Raw genomic sequence first — 25522 nt, forward strand, 5'->3', positions numbered from 1 at the left:
CCGGGAGCCAGTGAAGGCTTTGTAGGGCAGGAGAGATGCTGTCCCTGGGCTTGAGGCCAATGATAAGTCTTTGCCAAGGATATAGCATAAGATTCACAATAGTGCATTCCCAAGAGAATGTTTGATCAGAATTAAGATTTTCAATTTGATACCATAAATAAAAAAATACTTTAGCATATACATCCTTCAACGTATTACAAGTCGTAAAAAGATGCCTAGTAGTTTCTGCGTCATTACTACAAAGTCTACATATGTGCATGTGGTATGATATTTTCTTTCATGCCTCAATTCTAGACAATGCTGGGAGAAGATCCAACCTAACTAATATCACAAATCTTCTCACCTTACTATTATTTGTAAGGTATTTACAGGGAGCATCCACCTGAAAACTTTGTTTAACATATAGTTGATACCTTCTAGATTTACCCAATGTAGCAACATTGGCTTCTCTATCCCAAGTATCTGCCATTTATTTTATCTTTTTCTCCATAATAGTAATAGGCCTATCATCATCAATTTCAAAACCAATTTCATCCAGCTAATACATTTCCATAAACACTATTACCCCAAATCAATTTAAAAATAGAAAACATTGAGTCAGAGAAATTGCTTTTCCTCAACATTCGGATATAAACTATTCCCATTGCTATCATTTTTTGTGTGCTTAATGTGATCAGGCCTAATTTGCAATTCCACTAGAGCACATTTAGGGAGGCCAAACACTCTTCTCCAGAGGCTTTTCTCAAGTTTTTTTATCCACAATTTTTCTTTAGTGGTAAAAATCTCTAAACCATAGCATAAGCTAGGAATTAAGCTGGTTTTATAGAGTTTTAAAAAAAACTCTCAATCGAGAAACCACCTTTATATCTTATAAAAGTAATTATAGTTATGAATCTTCTTTCTATTTTCCGTGCCATGTATCGTTCTATCTCCTAAATATTCCAGTTATCAGATGTATACATTCCCAAAGACACAAATGAGCGGACAACCTCAATCGTGTCATTAACCGTCTTCCACACAAGTTCAGGAAAGCTTTTTATTGCAGCATAACAGTACCTAATAGTAACCACATCTCTCCGAATTCATCCAACCAGAGTCTCAAACACCTGCTGCACACTATGAGCCTCCAGACATTTTCATGCCCCAAGGTCTGTCATGATCCAGCCTTCCTGCAATGGCCATAAACTACATCAGCTCATGCTCACATTGAATTCTGTCCTTGATATCGGGTTCAGATTTTCCAAACAAGTATCACAATTAAATGAGGCCCCTAGCATCACCTACCCCAACATTCCCTTGACCTTAACAGCATGTTGCCCCCAACACAGGAGCAAAATGTTTGATGTTCTGGTCCCCATTCCCCTCCCCATATCCCCTGTATCTATTTACACACTGTGTAGTCAAATTCCAGTCATCGGCTCAAAAACCCTAATCCTTTTTCCCCTTTGGGTGAACCCCTCCAGGTGCCACTAACTTTGCTTTCCTCAGATCACCAATATGCATCATACCAGTGTTCCTAACATCGACACACACCTCCTAGCCTCAAGACCTGTTGATGCCCCTAGCTCCCCATGCCCCAGAACTTCTGCAGTTGCTGCATTCAATTCTTGCATTGATATATGGTCCAGATTTTCCAAGCAAGACTCTTTTTAAATAGGATCCTCCTGCATCCATGTTCCATCCTTTTTCCTGCCCCATCTCCCTGATTCCCCATACAGTACGTCTTTAGCTTCCCCAGCACAGTTGCCACCTCAGCCTTGCTACCGTATAATAATCCTCCTTTCATCACCCCTCTTCTAACCTAAGAGTAAACCTCTGCTGTTCTTGCATGCAATTAAACTTCTGCTTATTCCCATGTGCCATCTTCCTCTCGTCACCCCTTACCCACCAACCTGCATGCAAGCGCCATAACTGCCCATTTTGTCAGGCCCATCTGTGGAGTGAGGTTCTCTAACCCCTTCGAAACTGTCCTTTCCCTAAATCAGAAGATCTTCTGGTAAGACATGTGTCATGCTGTTATATTGGCCCCAGAATACTCCCCCAATCACTCGGAGTTAACAAAACCTCATACTATTATAAGTGCTCACGGTTTTGGTTGATTACTGTGAATCTTTTTGGTCATTGGAGATTTGGTTGCAACTTCTTTTTGAGAGGGACATTTTGCTGCATATATATATATGGGGGCAGAGACCCCGTGCACCACCCCTTAACACTCTTACATTAATGATATCACTATACCCATCCCGCACATACATCTGCAGCAAAATGTGCAAACAAAGTTGCGACCAATTCTCTGACGACCAAATCGGATGCGCAGTAATCAACCAATCCCGTGCTCACTCCCTCCCAATCTGCTTTTGATTCGAGTCCCAACAATACCACTCAAAACCCCTATCATGCTAAGGATTCAATTCCAGAATGCATAATGGGAAATGTTGAATGGGAGTTGTGCCTGCTGCGATCAAGAAATGAAGGGGGTACCACCCTGTGTTGGATTTTTGTGGACACATTGAAATTCATTGCTGGGAAGCTGGGCGTTGGAGACAGGTCGAGCGGTTACATTTATATGGGAATATTTTATTGTTGACCTGTATTGTTCCAATTAAAATGCCAATAAAGTTTGATTTTGAAAAAAAAAGAAATGAAGCGTGCACCACAAAAACACAAAAACCCACAGAGTAAGAACATGAAAAATCTCTCAGATCCATGGGAAACTTCAAAATGAAGGCAAGCCCTGAATGAAAATAAAGTATAGATGTAATGGGGAAGCAAAGATAGAAAAGGATGTTTTACCTCAGCCATGAGAGTGTCTGAGGAAAGTTACCTACCTGGCATCAATTTTAACATCAACATCTTGGAGTGATTTCCTACAGTTCCTTTGCCTACAAAGCTCTACGTATAGACCTCTCTGCAGAGCCTTTTTGAAACTGCCACCCCTCAGTGACGGCTTTGACTTTGTTGGACAAGTTCCAGTGACCAATGATGAGAGCATTATTGTAATTTGGTTGTTTGTCATCTTATATATCATGTGGGACTCACTCCTCGCGCAGCACACTGACCAACCCGTTTGAATCCCAACTTGTCGGCAAATAGAGGACCTGCAAACAATCCTTCTGTTGTACCGCACCCACCCTCTGGAACTCGATCTGGGCGTCTGCTCAGAAGGCCAAGACAATTCTCCAATTTTGCAAATTTCTCAAAACATGGCTTTTTCAACAACACCTGATCGAGGACTAATTCCAAGGGACGCACATTCTGACACACAGATCTCAACTCACAGTACTGCGCTACTGTTAAAAGATGTTATCCCAGATTCTGGCTACTCACATGCTATACAGCACTCTGCTGCCTTCAAGCTAGGTCTGTGCTTTACACAATAAAAATAAAATATGTGTTTTGTGACTCAGGACATAATAAAGTGAAATGGACTTTCAGAAAAGTTCCCCTTTATATTGATAAGTAGAAAGACTGAAATAATTATCGGACTCTTTTTTTAGTATTTATGTATACTCATTATCTTGAAGAGATAATTATGAACATTATAATAATAGTGAAGTCAAACAAAAAGCAGTCCCCAATATTATCATTAACACTACTCGTCTCATACTCACTTCTAGAACTCTAAATCCTACAACCAATCAAAAATGTGTATAGCCACCAAAAACCGGGCAGAGTAAAATTTGAAGATGTACTGAAGCTAGTAGACAGGTGATGTTATCCCAACCACTGTTAACTCATTAATTTAAAAGGGCTAAAAGAAATCTGTGTCCAAAGCTCACGGCTTCTGAGGGTAATTACCTAAAAATGAATCTCAAATCATTGATTAAATATACAAGTAAAACCATTGCAATCCACCTGCTGGGATTCTCCCATAGATTCACTTGTCCATATCAACTATATAGAAAAGGAGTGACATGGTACATTTGTCGACATTTTTAGCCAATTAAAATGTCTGTCTATCATATGATGGGTGTGCAGTGAAATACTATGGGTTGGATTTGACTAGTAAGTGACATCCAAGCATCGGTGCCATGATAATCCTGTCGGGCGAATTTTAAAAGCAGCACTAATGTTCCAAATGCTGCAGTTCTCCGTTTCCTTGACATATTTCTGTATACGTTTGTCTTAATACATCAAGCATTGTTGGTTTTTAATGTTGAACTATATTCTAGAGTGGTGAACCGAACTTGGAGACTTTTCTTTTGTTGTATTACTCCACTTATTGCAAGTATTACTCCTTAACTATGTAAGCTTCCAAGATGTTGTGGGCCCATTTACACGCTGATTGTATCAGGCTGAAGCAAGTCTAAATACTTTTTGCAAAGGGTCAGTGATTGAGGGAAAGATTTAGAATGCCCAGGAGCAAACTGCTGCGCCCTACCCTGCCATGATCATTTGGTCTTCTGTAAAACATTCATAACATGTGTAGATAATGTAGCATGCTTTAGCGGCACAAGTCCATCAATGAATTATACACATTTAGCCATTTAATCTATAGGTACAGAGTCAATATATAAAGATAACAATTTTTGACATCAAGTGTAAAAATGAATTAATTGAATATGACAATGTAGAAGAACTGACTGAAAGAAACATAACAAAACCCAAAGGAATGTGTTATTCTTTTATTTAATTTCCATGGGGAAGACGTATTTAAAATGTATTTAAAATTGAATGTTCCACATATGGTAAAGCCTATTCTGAATAGTAATTCCTGTCTCTTCCTCTTCCGCCTCACTTCCTGTTAACAAGGGTTATTTTTGGAACTGTCACAACCTTGTTTTTTTTAATAGACGCTCTTGGTTTCTAACTTAGGTTTTCTCTGTCTTTCATAATTCGCTGATAAATTGGATTATTCCTGTTTTAATCAGCCTCTCTAAATTCCTCAAATTTCCAAATCATCACTCAAGACCAAATTCTTTCTAGGTTTGATGCTGCACTTACTTTGGGCTAATCTCCTTCAACTCTTGACACCTGAACCTCATTGTTCACTCAGCAGCACATCTCATTCTCAGTGCACAGAAATAAGATTACATTATTTTAAACCATCTCATTTTTGGCTACTTTCAAATTTTAATTGTGTTGACAACCTGGTGAATTAATTTGAAGTCATTTGTCATGCAACAATCAAAACATGTTACATTACGGAACTTCCAAAATCAGAACTGGTAAAATCAATGCAAAGTACATTTTGAGTAATCCCATGGCTGATTTTACCCAAACACTTATAGCATATTTATACTCCAACAGTCTACATTGTAACATGCCTTGTCTGGCTCATATAAAAAACATATCTCCAATTGAATGAATGTATTTATGGGATTTATAATACGCAAACCTAGTTAGAAAGCAAAACAGTGTTGTATTTAGGGAACATACCCATTGGGTTACAGATAGGGTGCAGGGACGGTCTTCAGGTTCTTCAGTATAGAATAGAAGTGGTTGCTCCAGAGACAGGGTTTGCAAGGGTTGCTGGGAGTGGCATACAGCCCCTACTAGGATTTTGTAGAGATATAAATTGCATGCCAAAATCCAGCTAAATGCTAGCATGAGAGGGGCTGGAGAAGACTCTGAATTTAAGAAAGCTTCTACAAATGATTGCCATCTGGCACGAGTGCAGAAGCCCTAGCTTTTTTATTTTTTCATTTGTATTAATTAATAAAACGATGCAGGTAATTCCATCTCATAGAGGATCAACTGCTAACCAGATCTTTACATCATAAGGCCCATTCCAAAAAATAGGATATGTGCCCTGCTCTATCAGTCTTCTGATCTGCATTGCCTGCTCTCCCGTTGCACAGAGCAGATTCAGAGGTCACAATTGCCCTTTTGACAGATGCTGTGAGAGCTAAGTCACTTTAGCACACAGGCTACATTTAAATCTGCACCTCTGTTCCAAAACCACATAGCCATGAGCAATGACTCTTCTGGCAGCAATTTAATCTTTCAACATAAAGCCATACCTGAGTTTAAGGTATTGTGGGTAGCGATTCACATAACTATGAGAAGCGACATCTGATTTATATCATACATCTACTAACACTGTGATCGAAAGCCAACTGTTGAAGGGCTGTGTGTATTCTCGTCAGACAGCCTGGCACTGCCTACCTGCAGGGCAAGAGACTGAAAAACGTTTCCTCTCCTTTGATCTTTCAGCCCTGATTCACAGAACGTTTTCCAGTGGGGTTTTGCCATTATACAATGTTTCTGTAAATTAGGCCCTTTGTGAGGTCTGGTAAAACCTGTATTCAGCAGGAGAGCCTCCCACCAGGAATGAGAGGGCACACGCAACACAAAAAGATACGCCTCACATCAGGGTGTTTCATAAAGGGTCTTTAATGCTATGTGTCTGAGAAGGGCGTAGTTTTAGTGTAAACAGAGGGAGCTCAGCACAAGTGGGGAAGGATTAGACCATATTGTTTCTTTCCGTACCTCTCTTTCCTTCCAGTGCCCTCCACTTCCTTTAGCACAAAGTAATTTACTTTTGATGCAAGCACAGGAATTAGACCCCTTTAAGCAGGCAAGCTTTTGTCCAATCACCTGTTGACATTTGCCTATTAAAGTTGGGATCTACCACTCCTTCGGGGAAACACATAGGCAGAAAGAATTCATGTGGTCTTCTTCTGGGAGAGTAGACTTTCCAAACTGAGACTACGATTGAGCATCCAAGGCAGAGGCAAGCTCTTCTCCACAGGGCACATAAAGGGTGACCTGCTGCGGAAGCAAGATCTGCTGTCTCTCTGGCAGCTACACCAATACCCAGGGCCTTGCTGGAGGTGAATCAGACCTGCAGGGCCAGCGTTCCCCATGTTTGGTAGAACAAGAACTAGGACCTATCGTAATCCCATAGATTCAGACTCACAGAAACCTGGGTGCCAGATAAGCCAGGATCCCTTTGTTTTTGCTGTTGAACTAGCTGTGTTTCAAACCCGTTCAACACAGTTGAACGAACAGAACCCTCTGGAACTCTTTTTGGCACTTGCTTGATCTTCGTTCCAATGTCCTCTATTTGGAACCAGTTCACTGCCTCACTACGCCAACCAAGCTAATTGTTGGCCCAGCTCAAACTAAAAGTTCATTGCTGCAAACGCCATGTTCGAACTGCTTTTTCGAACCACCAGCCTTTTTGTCAACGATCTAAATCGATGGTTAACCCGACCCTGGTGGCATCATCGAACCATGTCCCTCAAAGTCCTCATTGAACCGCCTGACTCGAATTGCACAACAAGTTACCAGCATTTTTGCCCCTGAGTGTCATACTGACACTGGTGGCCATTACGATCTGGACTTATTTGACCGCCACTTCCAACTGCAGCAATCTTCAGCTCAACTCCTGCTCTTTGTCTGGAACGTGACCGCTGCATTCAATCCTGGTTTGAACTGCTGGCACCACACCAAGAGGCCTGATTCAACATAGTCAAACTGCCGAGAACAGTGGAAAGATATTCTTGAATGCTAACTGCCCCCTGGATTATCTTTCGGCCCTAGAGATCAGTTAGGTCACCTTTAATCCCATTTTCGCACAATAACATATCCTTTAATGAACAATTGCCTTCTGTCCCTATTTCCAGAGTGCTGCGTCTTTCTATCTTTTCAATTCTGTGTTCTTTCCAAAGAAGTGGGATTTTGTAGTGTTTTTCTATTTAGGTATTATGGTATATATATATTTTTTATAGAACCTTGATTGAACCTTGATTGGACACGCCTTTTATTTTGGACTGTTGTTCTTTGTTGTGTGGGTTGTTACTGGATCACATTCGTGGCCCTTTTTGAGAGTATAGCCTTTCCCTCGGCCCACGTTTCCACAAAAGGCAAGGGAGGTATCTCTCTTGACTCTGCCTGCTTCACCTTTATGATTAGATTACTCTTAATTTGTAGAAGTGTGAGGGCCGAATTGGCGATTTAGCCATTATTTATCCATGTGTTTTATTTCATCACAACCTGAAATAGAGATCACTGCAGAATAATATCCCTTGGGATGGAAGAGTTATCATGTTCTTACAGTTTGTATTAGGTTTTCCTAGAGTCTGGACCCTGAAGTCTGTTTGTAGGTGGTGCATAGTTATTACATTTGAATGGTATGCTGTTATGCACTTGATTCGGATTTGAATATTTATTATCATGATTTACTTTCATGGTTATTTAAAGCAAAGTGAAAGTGATAAAGATCTTTTGAATTTGTTCTACGTTACTCTACATTGAAATGTTGCATTGTTACGTTTCAAAAAATATTAAGCACACTGTTTACTGGAGGATGGGTTACACTTGTCTGGCCCTCCTTTAGCACCTGTTCAACAGTGTATCTCACTGGTTACACGATGTTCTTAACACATGGCCTGCGTTCGTTTTTGAAATGTGAAATAAAGAGACGTGTAAAGCCATTTCAGTGGCTGATGGCCAAAAAGATTAAGGATAACATGGTACCTACGGAATGTGCGTGCACTAGCCACTTTAAGAGTTTGCTCAATGTTTGTTTATACAACAAATTAAAAAGGGTGCACTCCTTGTTTTAAGGTCGAGAGGCCTAATAACGTATTATATACATTTGAAATGTATTTGTTTTTTGGCATTTCCGAAATAAACTTATAAATTAATATTTATTTTATTTAAAGTAACAGTTGGATTGCGCAACACATTTGAGCTTCCTGAGGCACCGTAATGATACAAAAACAAAGAAAGGCTTACGTTTAGTGAGTTGTGGGTTGTATAATAACACCTCACGCTATGTTTTACATTCCAGTGTAATATATTACAGCTCATTTTTAAAGCTTGATCCCGTTTGCAGAGCCTCTAATTAATCTCCATTATGAAAATAGATTAGATTATCAAGCACCAGGCGAAATAGGTGCTGTCCTTAGAAGGTAAACTGGGAATAACATATCTGAGACCAGTGGTTGGAGGAAAAAAAAGGAATAACCGATTAAGGGACACATTATACAATCAAACCAAATAAAGACACTATAACAAGGCACCAGTGCAGGCAGTTAACATCACATACACACAAGGATAACACCCTGAAGGCAAATTGGAAGAGAGGGAGAGACATTCTCTGGGAAAAACCAGAAAGGAGAACTTGGGAGAGAGTTGCAAGCCTACTGGGGACTATATCCCAGACACTGGCAGAGGCTGAACATAAAGAAGGAGGGAGAGCTATGAGCTTCCTGCATGCTACATCTCAGGCCATGCCTAAACTAGACACAGATAAAAAAAATAGTAAATACGCTGATGAGGGCTATTCCTCAGACCTCAGACCATAATTACTTCCGCTTCTTCTACCAGATCTTATGGCTAGCACTACTAACACTGACCCTAATACGTTAGTTGAGACATTTAACAATACTATGTCCAAAGCCTTAGATGCAATTGCCCCTATCAAAGAACGCAAAAGCAAACGAAAAGCCCATCTTAATTCATGGTTTACCCCCACCTCAAAGAATTACGAACCCAAAACGCAACCTACAAGTTATTTGGAGGCACACACCTTCAGTTGAGAATAAAACACTACTCGACAACCATGCAAAACAATACAAGAAGGAAATAATCCAAACCAAAAAAGACACATTCAATGAGAGAATCAGCAAAGCGAATTCTAATTCTAAAGAACTCTTCTCCATCCTTCGGGAAATGGAAAACCTGATCGCTCCCATAGACAATGCTCCCAAGGACAAACAATGGTGCACTAGTATCCAAAATGCCTTAGCCAACAAAATTACAACTCTTCAATCTAAAATCGCTAAAAAAAAAGCTTCCTTAAGGGCCACTGTAACCCAGACCACCCAATTGCCTAATACACCTAGAACAGTCACCCAAATCAATCCTAAACCATTCAGATTTACTAACATATCCATATTGGAAACTGAAAAGGTGATATCTTCCCTGAAACCCTCCAATTGTCAAGGTTGCAGCTGCCCTGCACAAGTCATCAAGGACGCAGCCAGAGACTTAGCGCCCTTCATGGCTAAGCTAATTAACGCATCCTTTAGAACTAGCACTGTACCCACAAACCTTAAAGAATCTTGGGTACTGCCCCTCCTCAAAAAACAGACCCTTGACCCAGCCATCCCTGCTAACTACAGGTCCATCACCACGGTACCATTTCTCCTTAAAATTATTGACGGAGTAGCCTACCTCCAGATACAAAACTATCTAGAGACGAACCAACTACTAGGATCGCGCCAATCTGGATTCAGACCACTACATGGCACTGAAACAGCCCTAATTGACCTTAAGACACAAATCGACGAGTTCAAGGATAAAGGTAAAACAGCTATGCTCCTCCTCCTTGACTTATCGGTGGCCTTTGACCTGGTGGACCATGCAGTGTTATGCAACCACCTAGCGTCAGCAGCATATTTTTCAAGTGAAGCTGTAGCTTGGGTACAATCCTTCCTAGCCAACCGGACGATGAGAGTGTTTTCCCCTTCAGCTTCCGCGGACCCAATACATATCACCTGTGGCATCCCACAAGGTTCATGTGTCTCCCCCACAATGTACAATATATTCACTAAGCCACTCTTCGACAAACTTGACAGACTGGGGATAACATATACTAACTACGCGGACGATACGCAGATCCTCATACCACTATCTGGCAACTTTGTCGAAGACACAGCTCTAGTAAATAAAAATGTATCTCCTCATTCAGGCATGGATGGCCTCCCACGGCCTCTGCCTGAATGACGACAAAACAGAGATACTGATCCTGGGTTCCGACTCTAACCTCGAAAAACTCAGCCCCAATTATCATGCCTTTAACATAGATGGCAATATAATCAAAGTGGCAACTGAGGTAAAAACTCTAGGTTTCTACCTTGATGCCACACTATCTCTCAAAAAACAAACTAACGCCCTTGCTTCCTCCACAGCCTACACCTGCAAATTAATCAGGGCTTGCAGACCTTACCTCTCCAAAACCAACTGCATCACACTAGCCAACGCCCTAGTAATGTCTAACTTAGACTACTGTAACGCCCTCTATACGGGCGCCAGCAGAAATATCATAAACAAAATGCAAACACTACAAAATAATGCTCTTAGAGCAGCGCTGGACATACCCCATAGAGCACACATCTCCAACATCAGGAAAGATCATCACTGGTTAAAAATTAGTGACAGAGTTCTCCTCAAAACACTATCCCTCACCCATAAAGGACTGAACAACACCGCACCTCCATACATCTCGGCTAGACTAACCAGAAAATCTTTGACATACCACACCAGAGCCTCTAACCACCTCCTACTCGAAATTCCCAAATTTAGACTAACAAAAACGGGTGGAGCCAGTTTCCCTGTGAACGCGGCCTGTGCATGGAATGCCCTTCCCTCCGCATTGAGAGCCAATCTACCTTACTCGAGTTTATGACGTCACGTAAAAAATTGGCTCTGGTCCAATGACAACTAACAAACTTATTCTCTTGACCTGGATTTACCACTGATTAACCACTGTAAATAATTACTATGTTACTCCTGATCCCTGATCTGACTTCTTCGTTGAATAGGAGCCCTTCCTATCCTGGACCCTTTATACCTGTTTGTTAAATTGTTAATTACACATGTACTGTATCCTCCTTATGCATCCTTGTATGTAACTAAGCTCAATTATTCTAGTAACTGCTGCACCCGGCTACCCCTGGTTTGGAGCGCATTATCAAATAATAAACTAAACTAAACATAGCATGTCAAAAAACATGGGCTGGTGGAAACCAGAATCCTTCTGCAGGATATATCTTAGACCCTGCAAGAGGCCAAAAGAGATGGAGACGAGGCAGTTAGCAGACTGATGGGGCCCAAGCACGTGAACCAGATAGGCATGCAGGGTGAAAGAAGCCAAGAAGGGTCTAATCTATTGAGACCTGCAACTAAAACATGGGCAGAAGTGGTGAACAAGCAAGTGACTCCCTGAGTCGAGACAGTGAGTGAAGCCAAGAAGCTGCAGGCGTTAATCCTTGAGAATGCGAGTGAAGCAATGAAGGCTCGCTAATACCGGGGACTGTGGTTGAAGCAAAGACGCTGAAGGCGTTAATTCCTGAGACTGCGTGTGAAGCAAAGAACATGCAGGCGCTAAACTTTGAGATTGTGCGGGAAACAGCATTAGTGATTTGTATTGTTTCTAAAGAACTTCCCCAACCCCATCTATGAATTTTTCTCACCCACCCTCCTGTGAAATATAAACGTTGTTGAACTATACTAAGGCCATATGTGTGTTTTGTGTTTAACTTTTTTGCACACTATTGAAATATTTAAAATGTTTAACAAAAGTAATCAATCTCAAAATAAAGTAATAACATTACCATGTTCCATTTGTTTAAAATGCAATTTAAATTAGTATTTTATAAAATATATAGATTGTTTCAGTTAAAAAAAATATTTTCTATTGATTACCGTTCTAAAATGATGAGCGATTAAATAAAGTGTGCTAAGGAGTAAATTAGTTCAAAATATTGACTGTATCAGATTGTTCTGAAAATAAATCTGTGACGACCTTTCTGATACGAGAATTATCCTATCTTACTTTGTGTATATCTGTACAGGCTCCACGGGAGAGGTGATAAAGACCGGTTTCTTTGATATGTATTCTGGAGGTAAGTGTTTTATTTCTGATCGGCCCTTTTGTAATGGTGGGTTGCTACATATGTATCACATTTGCTTTGAGAATATCCAATCTTATATTTTCCTATTTGTTATAGACAGTGGTTTCTGCTTCTAGCAAGGTGTAATATGTAGTGCGGAAACCTGGAAGGCATATAGGCAATTTGTAATATCTTCTGTACATTATTTCCATCTTGAGCAATTTATTTATGTTCTGATTCAACCATTAATCTCTGCTACTCTTTAGCAGTATTTACTTATTTGAATTGCATTTTTGCTTTCTTGTTCATACTGGAGCACTGTTTACCAGGTTTATAATTATGGCATTAATGTACGCTACCTGATATTCATATCAAGTGTTGTGTGGTAGTTGTGCTGTGAGAGTTTGCGGTGTGATGGACTTTGTTTAGTGGCTTTAGTAACCCACACGTTGGCATCTGATGGGTTTGTAGCAAGGTTTGTAGATGTTACTTTTTAGTTTAATTTGTGTGTTGCCAGTAACCATATCATTACATTTTCCTACATTTATCGACTATACATTTATAGGTAATAATCTTAACCCTTACACCCAACACAAATACCTGTGTGAGAAGATCGCTCCATTTTTGCATTTCCACTAGTGTTAGAATAGGACGCTTCCCTGGATGGCCAGGGGAATGGAATGGTGTGCTAGCACAAAGAAGAACATTTTGCAGAGGGCAGGGTTGTACTAACTGTGCATTGTGCTGGTGTTAAAGGCGTGTCCTGCTTCCCCGATACAAATAATACACCGGGGACCAGAAGCAGAGGGAAATGTCATGTAATGCAAACAGACCGGTGCAAGGGAGGGGGCTGCTCACTGCTCTAACTCCCCCAGTCCTGGCTCATCCTTATATACAAATGGAGTGACTAAAACCATTCTCCACTCTTGAAGCAGCATGCATAATAACAGTTGCAAAATGCTTTCCCTGTCCTATCTGCGAGGCAGCCTCTGGCCTTGGGGATCCGATCCAGTTCCATTAGTGTCGTCAGCTGTGTACTTCTCAAGAGGGGCTGTCTGAGGCGTAACGCACATTCCACAGTGCTGCAACCTTGCTTGGCACGGCTGTACAGCTGTAGCCCAGTCTCATCGCATCAGAGGAACCTCAGAGGAAACCAAAAAGAAAATGCAGCATCAGAGTTGGTAACATGCTTATTTTCTTTCTCTCTTCTCTTTATTTCTATGTTCCTCAATAACTACAATAATCACTGCCCAAAGCCTTTCATAATCTCTGACCCCACTACTTAAAGCACACTACAATAAAACTATGCTGTTGCATACACACTCAAAAAGGAAGCCAAATACAAAAAAAACATTATGAAGACAAGGCAACTCATTTGTGTGCGAACTCATCTAAAGTCATTCCTTCATTGCACTGCAGAAACACTCATCATCATCCATAATCTAGGGTGCATCAAAAGCCCCAAAAACAGTCATATTTACATGTCTCTCGTTTCTCTCTCTGAGTATCCCTGTCACCCTAAAAACCAGCACCACCTCCATCATGTGTCTGTTATGTTCGTGTGCATTGTCAATCACACGTTGTGTCTGAGTTTCCAGTATAAAGTCAGCCTCTAGTACATCCCAGTCCTTAGGTGCACCCCCAGTCAGTGGCAGCAACAACTTGTCAGTGCTTGGCATATTTCTCCCAAATAGCACCTCATATAATGAAGGCCTGGTCTCTGACCCTCTCTCATTCGAAGGCCAATGAGGACAAATGACAGCCTCTCGGCCCACTGTGTGCCTTTCACATCCATCTGGCTGAACAGCTCCTTCTTTAGCTCCTGTTTTTTTCTTCTTCCAACAAGTCACACAACTGTCCACGTGCTCTTGCCAGTCCTCTTTGGTTATGGGTCACCAGGCCATCTCTGTCAGGCGCCGATACCCATTGTCTTGCTCTTTCTCCTGTAAGAAACCAGAAGGTGTCTCACCCGCTAGTGCCTAGGGATCGCTCTCTCAGGTGGCCAGGGCACGGCCATCGCTTTTGGATACAGACACTGGGGGTGGACCAGTGCTGTAGGATCACCTGGGTGAGGGGTCTTCAGGGATGGCAGTGGGACACCTGATGGCGAGATGCGGTATCTCACCCCCCTCCATAACACCTTTACTCCATCCAACCAGTTAGGATACCTAGGAACTGTAACCCTGCCCCCTTCCCTACACAAACACTTTCACACAGACAGCCCGCTCTGGGAGAAAACAGGCTCATACTCGACCATTGTATCTGGCATGTCCCATGTTAAGAAACATTTCCTCAATGTGTAATTTCCCCCCCATTTGTGGACCCCCCCAAACTTTTTGCTTCTGTTTGGCTATACTATCGTGCACAGTCTTCAGCTGCACTCCTCCTTCAGACTGCACTCCTCCTTCAGACTGTCAATACTGGGAAACTATGTTTTCATTAGTCTTTGTCTATGTTGCCATTTCTTGGTAACTTTTTAACAGTGCACAATGTACCTTCCAGTACCGTGCTCTGGGTCCTTTTTGTTTTATGGCCCTAGACACCCTTGACAGATGTTTTGGTGATTGTACGAGTGTGTCTGGGATGAACTGGTGGCAGCAGTTACTTTTTTATAAGTGTTCTACTTCTTTTTACAGGATCACATCGTGTTTACCGTGTTTGGTTCAAGACTGTGGCCAGGTCCGAAAATGGCTGAGCCACAAAGTCTTTTGTTCTGTCCCATGGCTATTTTATCCCTTGACTTCCCCCAGGTTGAGGTACTTGGGTTTTCCTTATTTGGGCATGAAGCCTCCCGCAAAAACCTTTTGCAGGCTTCTTCATGTCAAGTCTGTGTGCCCATGAAGAAGGTTGGGACGTTCTTGTTCCAATCCACACTACTGGTGCCAGGATGTCTGGAGTGCCTGAATGACTGAGACCACTGTGTGCCGTGATTGGTCCACGACTGAGATGCCTGCATGAGAGCAGATCTTCGATTGCAAGTCCTCGATTTTGGCGCAAAGCAAATCTTGGATAAGAGAAGGGGCACTGCATCCATTCCAGGTGGATCACCTGAGTTCTCCCTGAACTACAGAAGAAGCAAAGCATCCTGCAACGAAAAAACACACGTGTGAATCCGCTGGAGACACTGTAGAAGGTTTGGCACTCTTCTCCCTCTGTTGTCCTGTGGGACCCCTGTTTTCTTCATTGATCAAGAAGACCTGCCAGGGTGCTTCGCCTCTTTGGAGTAATGGTAACTGTCGCGCCCCTGCTTACCCACTGAACAAGCCCCTTCGGAAGTGTTCCTGGGCCATCCAGTGAACTGTCCAACTCTACCTCGGGGTATCCTGCAGAATCCCTACCTCCTCGAGTTGAAACCCGAGACTTGGAACATTGGTTGCTTGTGGCCCCATGCCTTCACCCACCAAATTACATAGGCCTAGCTCCTCTTGGTCCCAAATTAGGAGAGTGCGTAAAGCCACACATATCTGTGATTCCCGCGTCACTACCTGTTGGTGTCGGCCACTGTAGGTGTCTTGCTGACCTACTCTCCTGTGCCCTAAAGCCTGCTGCACAGAATTCTCTTTGTATCTCCTTTGGAAGCTGAGAAATGCTACTGCCCCGTCCCAGACGATCGATCGTTCTATCCCGCAGCCGGTGAGAGCGAAGCGACCTGGACTAAACTGGCAAAGTTTGGTCCAGTCTGTGCCATGGGTCGGTGAGTACTTGCATCACTTACCGGTGACCCCCTGGCACAACTGATCTCTTTTACGCGTTAATATGCCTGAAAAGGTATTCACTGTTGGCTGGGTTAGCCTGCGCGTCCCAGCTATTCTCACCTTTTGAAAACTGCTCTGCCTCCAATGGCAGACCCTACTCGAATAGTCAGAACCAATTCTTCATCTCCTCAATATATGAGCCACTTCCTGACTTGCTACAGCACTCCCAAGAAGACCCGCTTTTTGTTCTGCCTGCACGATTGTGCGTTTTTATGCCCAACTATACTTTTAAGCACAAGGCTCCCCACTTCTTAGGGCTGGACTCAAATGTTAGGCAACGACTCAGAAGAATGGTCTAATGCTCCTAGTGAGCTAACTCACCCTTCTCTTTACAGGTTGTGGCAGGGTGTTACTCCATTGTCACATTAGCAAACGTATTGTATATATAATATCTAGTATAGTATGTATGTGGTAACTGTTTTTATATAACCGGCCGACAATAAATATGTAGATATTTTTCATTTTCACTTTTCTAAGAGTAATTTGTGGTTTGTTACTGTGTGTGCTCATTGTGGGCTTCCGATCTCTCTCACCCCTCCTGAGACTTCGTCTTGATCGTCTGCCAAGCTACCTAGATTGGTCTGGCTTCTCCAGAAGGTTCCCCTGTTTCACTAAAACAAGGGTGGCCTCCTAAACTTCTGCCCACCAGCTCAGAGTTTAGAAATACATCTTAACATCCCACTACTATGGTCAGGCAAAGATAGGCAACACCCACCTGACTTCCAATAAGCTTCCCCGCGCAGATTGAAGTCAGAACACGAGAGCACACTCGAAGCGATGCAAAGCACACGAAGGAACAGTGTTTTCCAGACCACAGCTGAACGGGGGGAGAAAGGTGGCAAAACGAGAAGGGAGAGCAAGAAGGGAGATACCCTTGACCATTCCGGTGAGAAACCGTTACTTGCCAGAAACCTTCAGATTAAAAGGCATAAGGCCATAAAACCAGACTGAAGAATCCTGCATTGTGTGTCAGAGATACCTGGGGCACTCCTGCATGACTGGCTGTGTCGGGAGGAGCTGCAGCCGCCGTGTTACCGTCCTTGGATCCAAGTTCAAAGCAGCGCCAGAGAAATCAACAAAACAGCCTGTGAGTTGGGGACACTGATGCAAAACCGGTCTGTGCTGAGTCAAGGTTGCAAGCGGAAACATTGTATGAAGAGTGCAAGAGCAAAGAATATGAACGTGTGTGATGAAAGACGTGAGTAAAGCTCAATTACTGATGAATGTTTGAACTTTAATATGAATCAGAGAAGGTACGAGACAATGGGCCCCACAAACCGCCTGGTTACCGCCAGACTCGTATTACCATTCCGCCTCCGTGATTCCAGGAATTACCGGGGCATTACAACCCCGGTGTCCCAGGAATTCCGGAGGCGGAATGGTGTAAATCCCCATTCCCATTGAGTCCTATGGGACTCAATGGTAATGGGGATCATGGAAACACCGGCACCATCTCTTGATGGTGCCGGTGTTTACTTGTCCGCCTGCAGGCAGGCGGTGGTAAACCCACCAGGTCAGACCTGGTGGGAACGCCACCTCCCGCCTGCAGGACTCGGAATCGGGCGGTCTGGAATTAACAGTGGCGGCGGGTTTACCGCCACTGTTATTTCCGGACCGCCCGTCCTGTAATGAGGCTGAATGTAACAGAGAGGCCCAGCACCGCGTGTGTGCTCTTTCGAAGGTCTCTGTGTGATATACCCAGTTAAGAAGTGGTAGAAACAAAGCAATAAAGTGAAACTTATGGATGAAGTGAATTGAAGTGGTCCTGCAATGGTTTAAGAAAAATCAATTGCAGTCGAAAGTCTTCGAATTTTGATAGCAAAAAGAAAGCAAAGAAAGTGAGATTATAAGGTCCGAGCCCGATCGAGGGAGACCCGTGGCCCGAGCCCGATCGAGGGAGACCAATTGTGAGCAATAAACCAGAGAACTTGTGAGTGTGAAAATCCTCAGGAGAAAGTAACTTTGGTACCTGTTCATTACACCAGGCACTGTGCAGTAAGAGACTTTTATTGGGAAAGAGACTTTGATGTAGAAGGCCCAGATACCTATGTTTTGAACTGCATCCTTTTCTTTTGCACGCATCGTTTTCCCACACCATTTGTATTTAGAAGTAAGGATTGGCAATAGATTTATACCAATAAGCCCTTCTATTTTGACAGAGACTCCACTAGGACTGCGTTATTATTATTTGATGGTCGTAGCTTGCTCCCAGCCTTATATTTAGGCTTAGATAGGCGTGCAACCAACCCACTGAAGTTCAATAAACACCCTTGAGCTGTGATCATTTTTGTCTGACTTACTGTTGATACCATGCCTTCCTTACACCTGGCTCATCTTTTTTTTAAAGCAATTTTTATTAATTCCAACCTGTACACTTTACAGTTCAACAGCGTAAATACACATTCATTCAATATACAGTGTCAAGTTGTATTTTCTCCTCCCCTCATCCCCCAACCCCCACCCTTCCACCGGGCCCGTCACACCACCAAGTCTATCAATTCTGATCTGCGAGCATACCACACTCCTCATCTTCAAAGTGGTTATCTTCTTCTGGGTCTGCGTGGTCTGATCCGGCCAATGTTGCTACTAATTGTTTCCAAGCATTCAGCGTGTACATTTCCTCCTCCCCCCCTCTAATCACTGCCTCATTCCACACCGTTGTTTCTGCATTCGTCCATTTTTGGAGGTCCTGCCACCATACATCCATACTCGGCTTCCTGTTCCCCTTCCAACCCATAGCTATCATACGTTATATATGCCAGGTCTTTGAGTTTGCTAACATGTTTAAGTTTACGTGGCCTGGGGAACCCCCCCGCCCCGGCATACATGCTCACGGTGAGTTGACATCCAGGTTTACATCTTTATCCTTCAAGAGTTGAACTGCCTCACTCCAGAACTTCTTTATTTCAGGGCATGCCCAGTACATGTGTACCATCCCTGCGTTCTCTTCCCCAAATTTTCGGACACATCCGAGTACCAGCTCTTTCAAACTTAGCTATCTTCTTACGGGTCAAATATGCTCTATGGGTGATATATAACTGTATCTGTTACAACCTCACATTTATTGATACTTTCTTGTGATACCCTTGTGCTCTCATCCATCCCCCATCGCTTCACCCACTTCCTCCTCCCAGCCCCGTTTCGTCTCGACCAACTCTTTCCCCACTTTGGACATCAGCAGCTCGTAGCTCCAGGAGACCTCATGGCCCCCTTATGATACATCATGTAATGTTTCTACGACAGCCTCAGACTGTAGGGTCAGTACCGCTTCAGGCCATGTCCCTCTTATACTTTTCAGCAACCTAACATATGTGATACATTGTCCTCGATGTAGTCCAGAGTCCTCCACCAGTACATCGAACTCTATTACCCTCCCTTCCCGCCAGACATCTCCCAAGGTCGCTAACCCATGCGGTTCCCATTGTCTCCTTATGTGCTCTCTCATTTGTCCATCTAATCCCTTTAGTGCGACTAGCAGCATCTGTGGGGAGCACGGGTGCGGGTTCCCAAGTAGTTGACAGGCTCTCTGCCACATTTCCCCCCCCCTAAATCTAGTATTATTGTCTTCCCACCCGCTGTGGTTCTGGCACTCACATCCACTCCTTCAAAAAATAGGGGACACATTAGACTCTCAACAATTTAGACTTGGATGTAGGATCGTCTGACAACCACCTTATCACATATTGTAGTTGACTAGCCACATAGTACACTTCGAAATTGCGCAGTCTGATGTTCCCATGTTCATACAGGTTTTGAAGATTCCATAGCTATTTGATTCCTGGAATTATGCCATATGATCCCTCTACACATGCTCTGTACCTTGACAAAGAATCGTTTAGGTATCATATACGGTATGTTCCCAAAGTAGTGTAACAGCCTAGGTAGCACGACCATCTTCAGCAGTGCCGCTCTCCCCATTATGGTCAGAGGTAGGTTTGGCCTAAAAAGCCATGCTGTTCTTGATTTTAGACACTGCTTTCTCTGTATTCCGTTTGAGTTCCTCCGCGACCTTATGATATACATCAACTCCGAGATATCTAAACGTCCTAGTCTCCCACTTTATTTGTAGGACAGGCAATTCTTGTTGTGGCATTCCTACATACCTGCCCTGGGAGAATATGCTTGATTTTTTAGGGTTAACTGTTAGGCCGGACAGAATTGCATACCTCTCCATAATCTCCAGGATATATTCTAGTTTTTACTCGGGATACTTCAGGTGTAACAGCATGTCATCCACGTACATCGATATAAGGTGTTGCCCACCCTTAGTGTTGATTCCTACCTCCCCATATTGCTGCCTTAAGTACGCCGCTAGGGGCACCAGCACCAAAATGAAAAGCATCGGGGACCATGGGCATCCCTGTCTCGTGCCTCTCCCTAGTTGACATTGTTCTGAAATGGTCGCTCCTCTATTCACTCTCGCCATTGGTTTGCTATATTACAGCTGCACCCACCTCAGGTAAGCAAGCCCGGTGCCATACTCCTTAAAAACCGCCAACAGCCAGGCCATTTAACGGAGTCAAAGGCTTTCACCGCATCTAGTGAAATTATTGCTATCTCCTGAGGGCTTCCTTCTGTACGTTCAATGATATGATGGAGTCTTCTAAGGTTTTCTTAAATATTCCTGCATGGGGCATACCCGGTCTGATCTGGATGTATACGTTTATTTATGATCGGCCTTAGCCTATTTGCCATCACTGCTGTAAGTATTTTACTATCCTGATTGAGCATGGAGAGCGGTCTATAAGACCCACAGTCTGTGCTCGGTTTATCAGGTTTAAGGAATGGGATGATGATCGCCTCCCTGAGAGATCCCAGCAATGTGCCCATATTAAACGCTTCATTCAGCATCGCCAGCAGAGGTGGGAGTAGATCCTTGCTATATGTTTTGTAGAACTCACTTGGGAGCCCATCTGCCCCTGTGGCCTTACTGGTAGGCAGGAGTTTGATGACGTTTTCTAGCTCCTCAATCGTGATTGGGGCCTCTAAATTTTCTCTTCCTGCAGCTTCGAGTTTGGGAAGGGTACTCTCTGTCAAGGCTCCCTGTATGTCTATCTCCTCCCTCTCTGGTACTTCTGCATATAGCTTCTGATAATATTCAAGGAAACAATCAATGACCCCCGTCTTGAGTATCCCTTGTCTGCCCATCCTCTCCCTTCACTTCTCTTATCAGTTGTCTGGGGTGTTCACTTCTATACAACCAGGCAAGAAGCCTACCTGGCTTCTCCCTTTCCGCATGCTGCCTCTCGACATATTTCCTATAGTTCAGATTACATAGTCTCTCCCAGCGGTCCCTACATTCGCGCTGCAGTTGGCGTGTAATCTCATCCCCACCAGGGCATCGCATACTTTCTTGCATGTTAGATTCCAATTTCCTCTCTGCAGTCTGCAATTCCTGTACATTACCTCCCTGTAAACCTTGTGACTTTGATATTGCCGCCCCTCTCACCACCACCTTAAAAGCTTCCCACAGTGTCCCTGCTGCCAGTATTATAATCAAAATATTCCTTTATTTCCGTTCTCAGATCCTCCTTGAACACTGTATCCTTTAACGCTTCGGCCCTCAGCCTCCAGATCAGAATCCTCGCTCTAGGCGGTGAGTGCTGCCATGTTACTATCAGTGGTGCATGGTCTGAAAGGACTATGGCCTTGTATTCCCCCTGTGTCATTTTCCCGGGCCAGTTCTATTCCCGTAATTATGTAGTCTAACCTGGTGTACAGGTTTTGTGGAGCGGATTAGTGCGAATATTACCGATCCTGTGGGTGCTGCATCCTCCATACATCCACTAACTGAAAGTCCTTCAGTATGGTGCCTAATGCCTTTGCTACCAGGGTGGGCCTCCCAAACCTATCATCCGATCTGTCTGGTGTCGGGTCTAGAGTGCAGTTAAAGTCCCCTCCCCAACTAACTGCCACCCCCATATATGGGCAGATCTTGGTATACAAGCAGTGGTATCTTGATTTGGAGCATACATGTTAATGATACTTACTTCCTTATCTTCCACCATCCCTCTTATTAACACCATCCTCCCATCTATGCCCACGGTGGACTGTAACTTAAACGGGACATGTGTGCTATCCATGTTATAACCCCTCTGGCGTATGCCGAGTATGCTGCCCCTAGGGTAGTGCCTTTCCACTTCTTAGCTACCACCTCTTGCTTCTCTTTAGTCAGGTGAGTTTCCTGCAACAGAGCCACGTCTATTTTCTGTCTTTTCAGATACATCATAACCTTGTTCCTCTTAATATAATTATTTAGTCCCCTGACATTCCAGGTCATTATCCTCAGGTCTCCCATGCTATCCTATTCCCACTCTGCCCGCCCCATCCTCCCCCTACTTCTCTTCACTTGTGGTTTGTGATTGTGGGCCTGCTCACCCTCCCGCCACTTCCTCTCTCCCATCCTCTCTTTTCCCCTCTCCCTAACCCTCCCAAACTGTCCCTCCCCCAACCACTCCCAACGCTCACTCCTCCCGCCTCCCTTCCTTCACTACCTACCCCAACTCCCTACGCCTCCCCCCCAACATCTCCAAACTTTTGCCCTACTCCATCCCTGAATCTCAGGCTACCCCACATCTAGCCCCTTTCTCGGTGTCACCGATACTCAGTACTCAGCAGGAGGATGTCCTCCTGTACCGCTCTATCAGTATCCAACTAAACTACCTATGTGGGGATGATAGCATGTCTCCTGGTGCCGCTAGTCTACAGCCACACCGGCGTCTCCTGCTATAAGCTAACAGCATTTTGTAGTATAAGAACATATAAGCTGCCCTACCAATCTTCTGTACAATCTGAGTATCTTCTTCTTTATAATCTAGTCCCAGTGTCATTATACATGTTGTACTTATCTCTCATATTATCTCCTTGTCCAACAGTGCGTTACTAAAAAAAATACTGGTTCACTTCTCCGTTCCACTCTCCGTCTGGTCATCCACTCCCGACGGACAGTTTCTCGTGTCCAGTCATGCAGTCACATCCTCTGGTGTTTCGAAGAAAGGTGCCTTGTTCTTATGGAACACTTTCATCTTTGCCGGGTACAGCAGCATATATCTGTAGCCCGCCTCATGTAACCTCCTCTTTACCGACACATAATTCAGGCACTGCCTCTGCACCAAGAAAGTGTAATCCAGGTACGCGGTGATGGTCGCAGATGCCCTGCTTATCGTCCCTCCTTTGCTAAAATGCTCCAAGACCTTTTCTCTGTCTTTGTAGTTCAAGATCTTGGCAATGATTGGCCGCAGAAGGGGGCCGCTGGCGGTTTCTTGACCAAGGCTCTGTGCGCTCATTCCACTGCGAACCCCTGGCTGAGAGCTCTACCCGATATCTCTTGCAGTAGCATATTCTCAATGTAATTTGTCGGGTCCGATCCTTGTTCGCCTTCCGGAAGCCCCACAATGCATATGTTATTTCTGCATGCACGCCCTTCTTCTTCAGCTCTATTCTCAAGATTGCGCACCTGCTGTTGCAATGCATGGACCTCCTTTGCATTAGATGAGCATGTGCTTGTATTGGCTTTCACTTCCATTTCCAGGCTTCCTGTGCGCTCGGCCAGTGCTCGGACATCTTGTCGCAATAGATTCACATGCACACTTGCTGCGTCTATCTTGAATTCCAGCGAGGTCCTCAATTCCGATATAGCAGTGTCAATCTTGCTTTCCCAAGAAACTTTTAATTCGGCTATGGCATCTATTATCTGTTAGTAGGTACGCATTGTGGTCCCTTCTTCTTATTGCGTGCCCAGACCTTTTGCTTTAGCCCCCCCTGTTACCTGTGATGACTTGGCAAACTCCTCTATGGTGGATTGTTGCCCCTTAACTTTTGGCAACTTAGACGCCATCTTCGTATGTGTAGGGGCGGACGTGTCAGATTCTGCGCTGTGGTAGGACCCTCCCCCGTGTCAGGGGCTATCCTTCCTAGTCCCGGGAGTTCTTCCATTGCTTTTGCTCTACCTTCGTGGTCAGTGCTGTTGTGGCGCCATGTGATGCCGTCTCACCTTAGTTGCTCTGCATTCGTGGTGTTTGAAATGCTTCCCTCCTTGTCATGCAATCTGCCTCTGGGACTTTGCCTGGAATCAGCTCCTCCCACTTAGGTGGCTTGCATGGTGGGGCATCTGCCGTCCCCTCACCCATAGTCCAGCAGGGGCCCTCTACTGTAGCAACTCTCCAGCTATTGCCTCACTTCCTTGGGTACTTGTGTTATCTCTACCAGCTCCACCTCCTCCGAGGTATCCTTCCTTTTCTCTCCTTCCCCCAGAAGCTCACTGTCTCTAGAGCCCTGGTTCTCTCGAAGCTGGACTACTGTAACAGCCTCAATCTAAATCTGCCTGCCTCTACTCTCCACCCTTTGCAACTCATCCAGAACAGGACTGCGAGACTTGTCCTTGGCCTCAAGCCCAAGCACCGTATCTCTCCAGGACTGAAATCACTACACTGGCTCCCAGTGACTGCGAGGATCAAGTTCAAAACGCTCTGCATTGTCCACAAGGCCTTCTGGGGCCTTGGGCCAAAATACCTTGAACTTTCTCTTCCTAAATATCTTCCTTCTCGAGATCTTCACTCATCCGCCTCCAACTCCCTCAGGGTCAGCCGCTTCTCCAAACAACGAGTTGGGGGCAGATCTCGCTCCGCTGCAGGGGCCTCCCTCTGGAACAGCCTTCCTGCCTCCCTGAAACTTGAGGAGAACCATCTCCGGTTCCGGAAGCACCTCAAAACCTTCCTCTTTGCCTCCGCTTTCTCTTCCCCTCTCCCCTGCTAAACTTCTGAAACGGCACTGAATCTGCAACTGGGCCACTCACCGTTCCCGGTCCTTGGCCCAGCCACTCTCCCCTGCACTGCCTTCCTGGCTACCCCCTGCACTGCGGGACTGTGTCTGTATCCCTACAGGCCCCCTTCCCAGCACTTATCTGCACTTATCTTGCACTTGCCACTAGCTGGCCCTTGTTATTTATCCTGTATGCTATTAACCATGTACTGCACTCTCCCCTCTCCACTTCCCCCTTGCACTTTCACTTCCCCTCTACCCTTGCACTTGCGCGATCTGAATGACACCTGGCCTAGTTGGATCGTTGTCTGTCTCCCCTTGTTGCCCCCCCGCCTCATCGCGCCTTGAAACACTTGTGTATAGGCGCGTTACAAATGCCATATCATATCATATCATATCTAGTGTGTCCAGCCTGTCGCTGTCACGTCCTTCCAGGTT

At 44.3% G+C, this 25522-nt stretch overlaps 1 protein-coding gene across 1 annotated transcript in view; it reads left to right on the forward strand.

Annotated features, from left to right (window-relative positions):
• Positions 1 to 25522, forward strand: part of FAM3D (FAM3 metabolism regulating signaling molecule D) — a 550272-nt gene that overhangs the window by 403767 nt on the left and 120983 nt on the right. The window contains exon 8 of the mRNA XM_069643754.1: positions 12531 to 12581. Coding sequence (XP_069499855.1) covers positions 12531 to 12581 — 51 coding nt within the window. The remainder of the gene's footprint in view (positions 1 to 12530; positions 12582 to 25522) is intronic.

Source organism: Ambystoma mexicanum, chromosome 2p, assembly GCF_040938575.1.
Source record: "Ambystoma mexicanum isolate Mex_15411 chromosome 2p, UKY_AmexF1_1, whole genome shotgun sequence".
Taxonomy (NCBI): Eukaryota; Metazoa; Chordata; class Amphibia; order Caudata; family Ambystomatidae; genus Ambystoma; species Ambystoma mexicanum.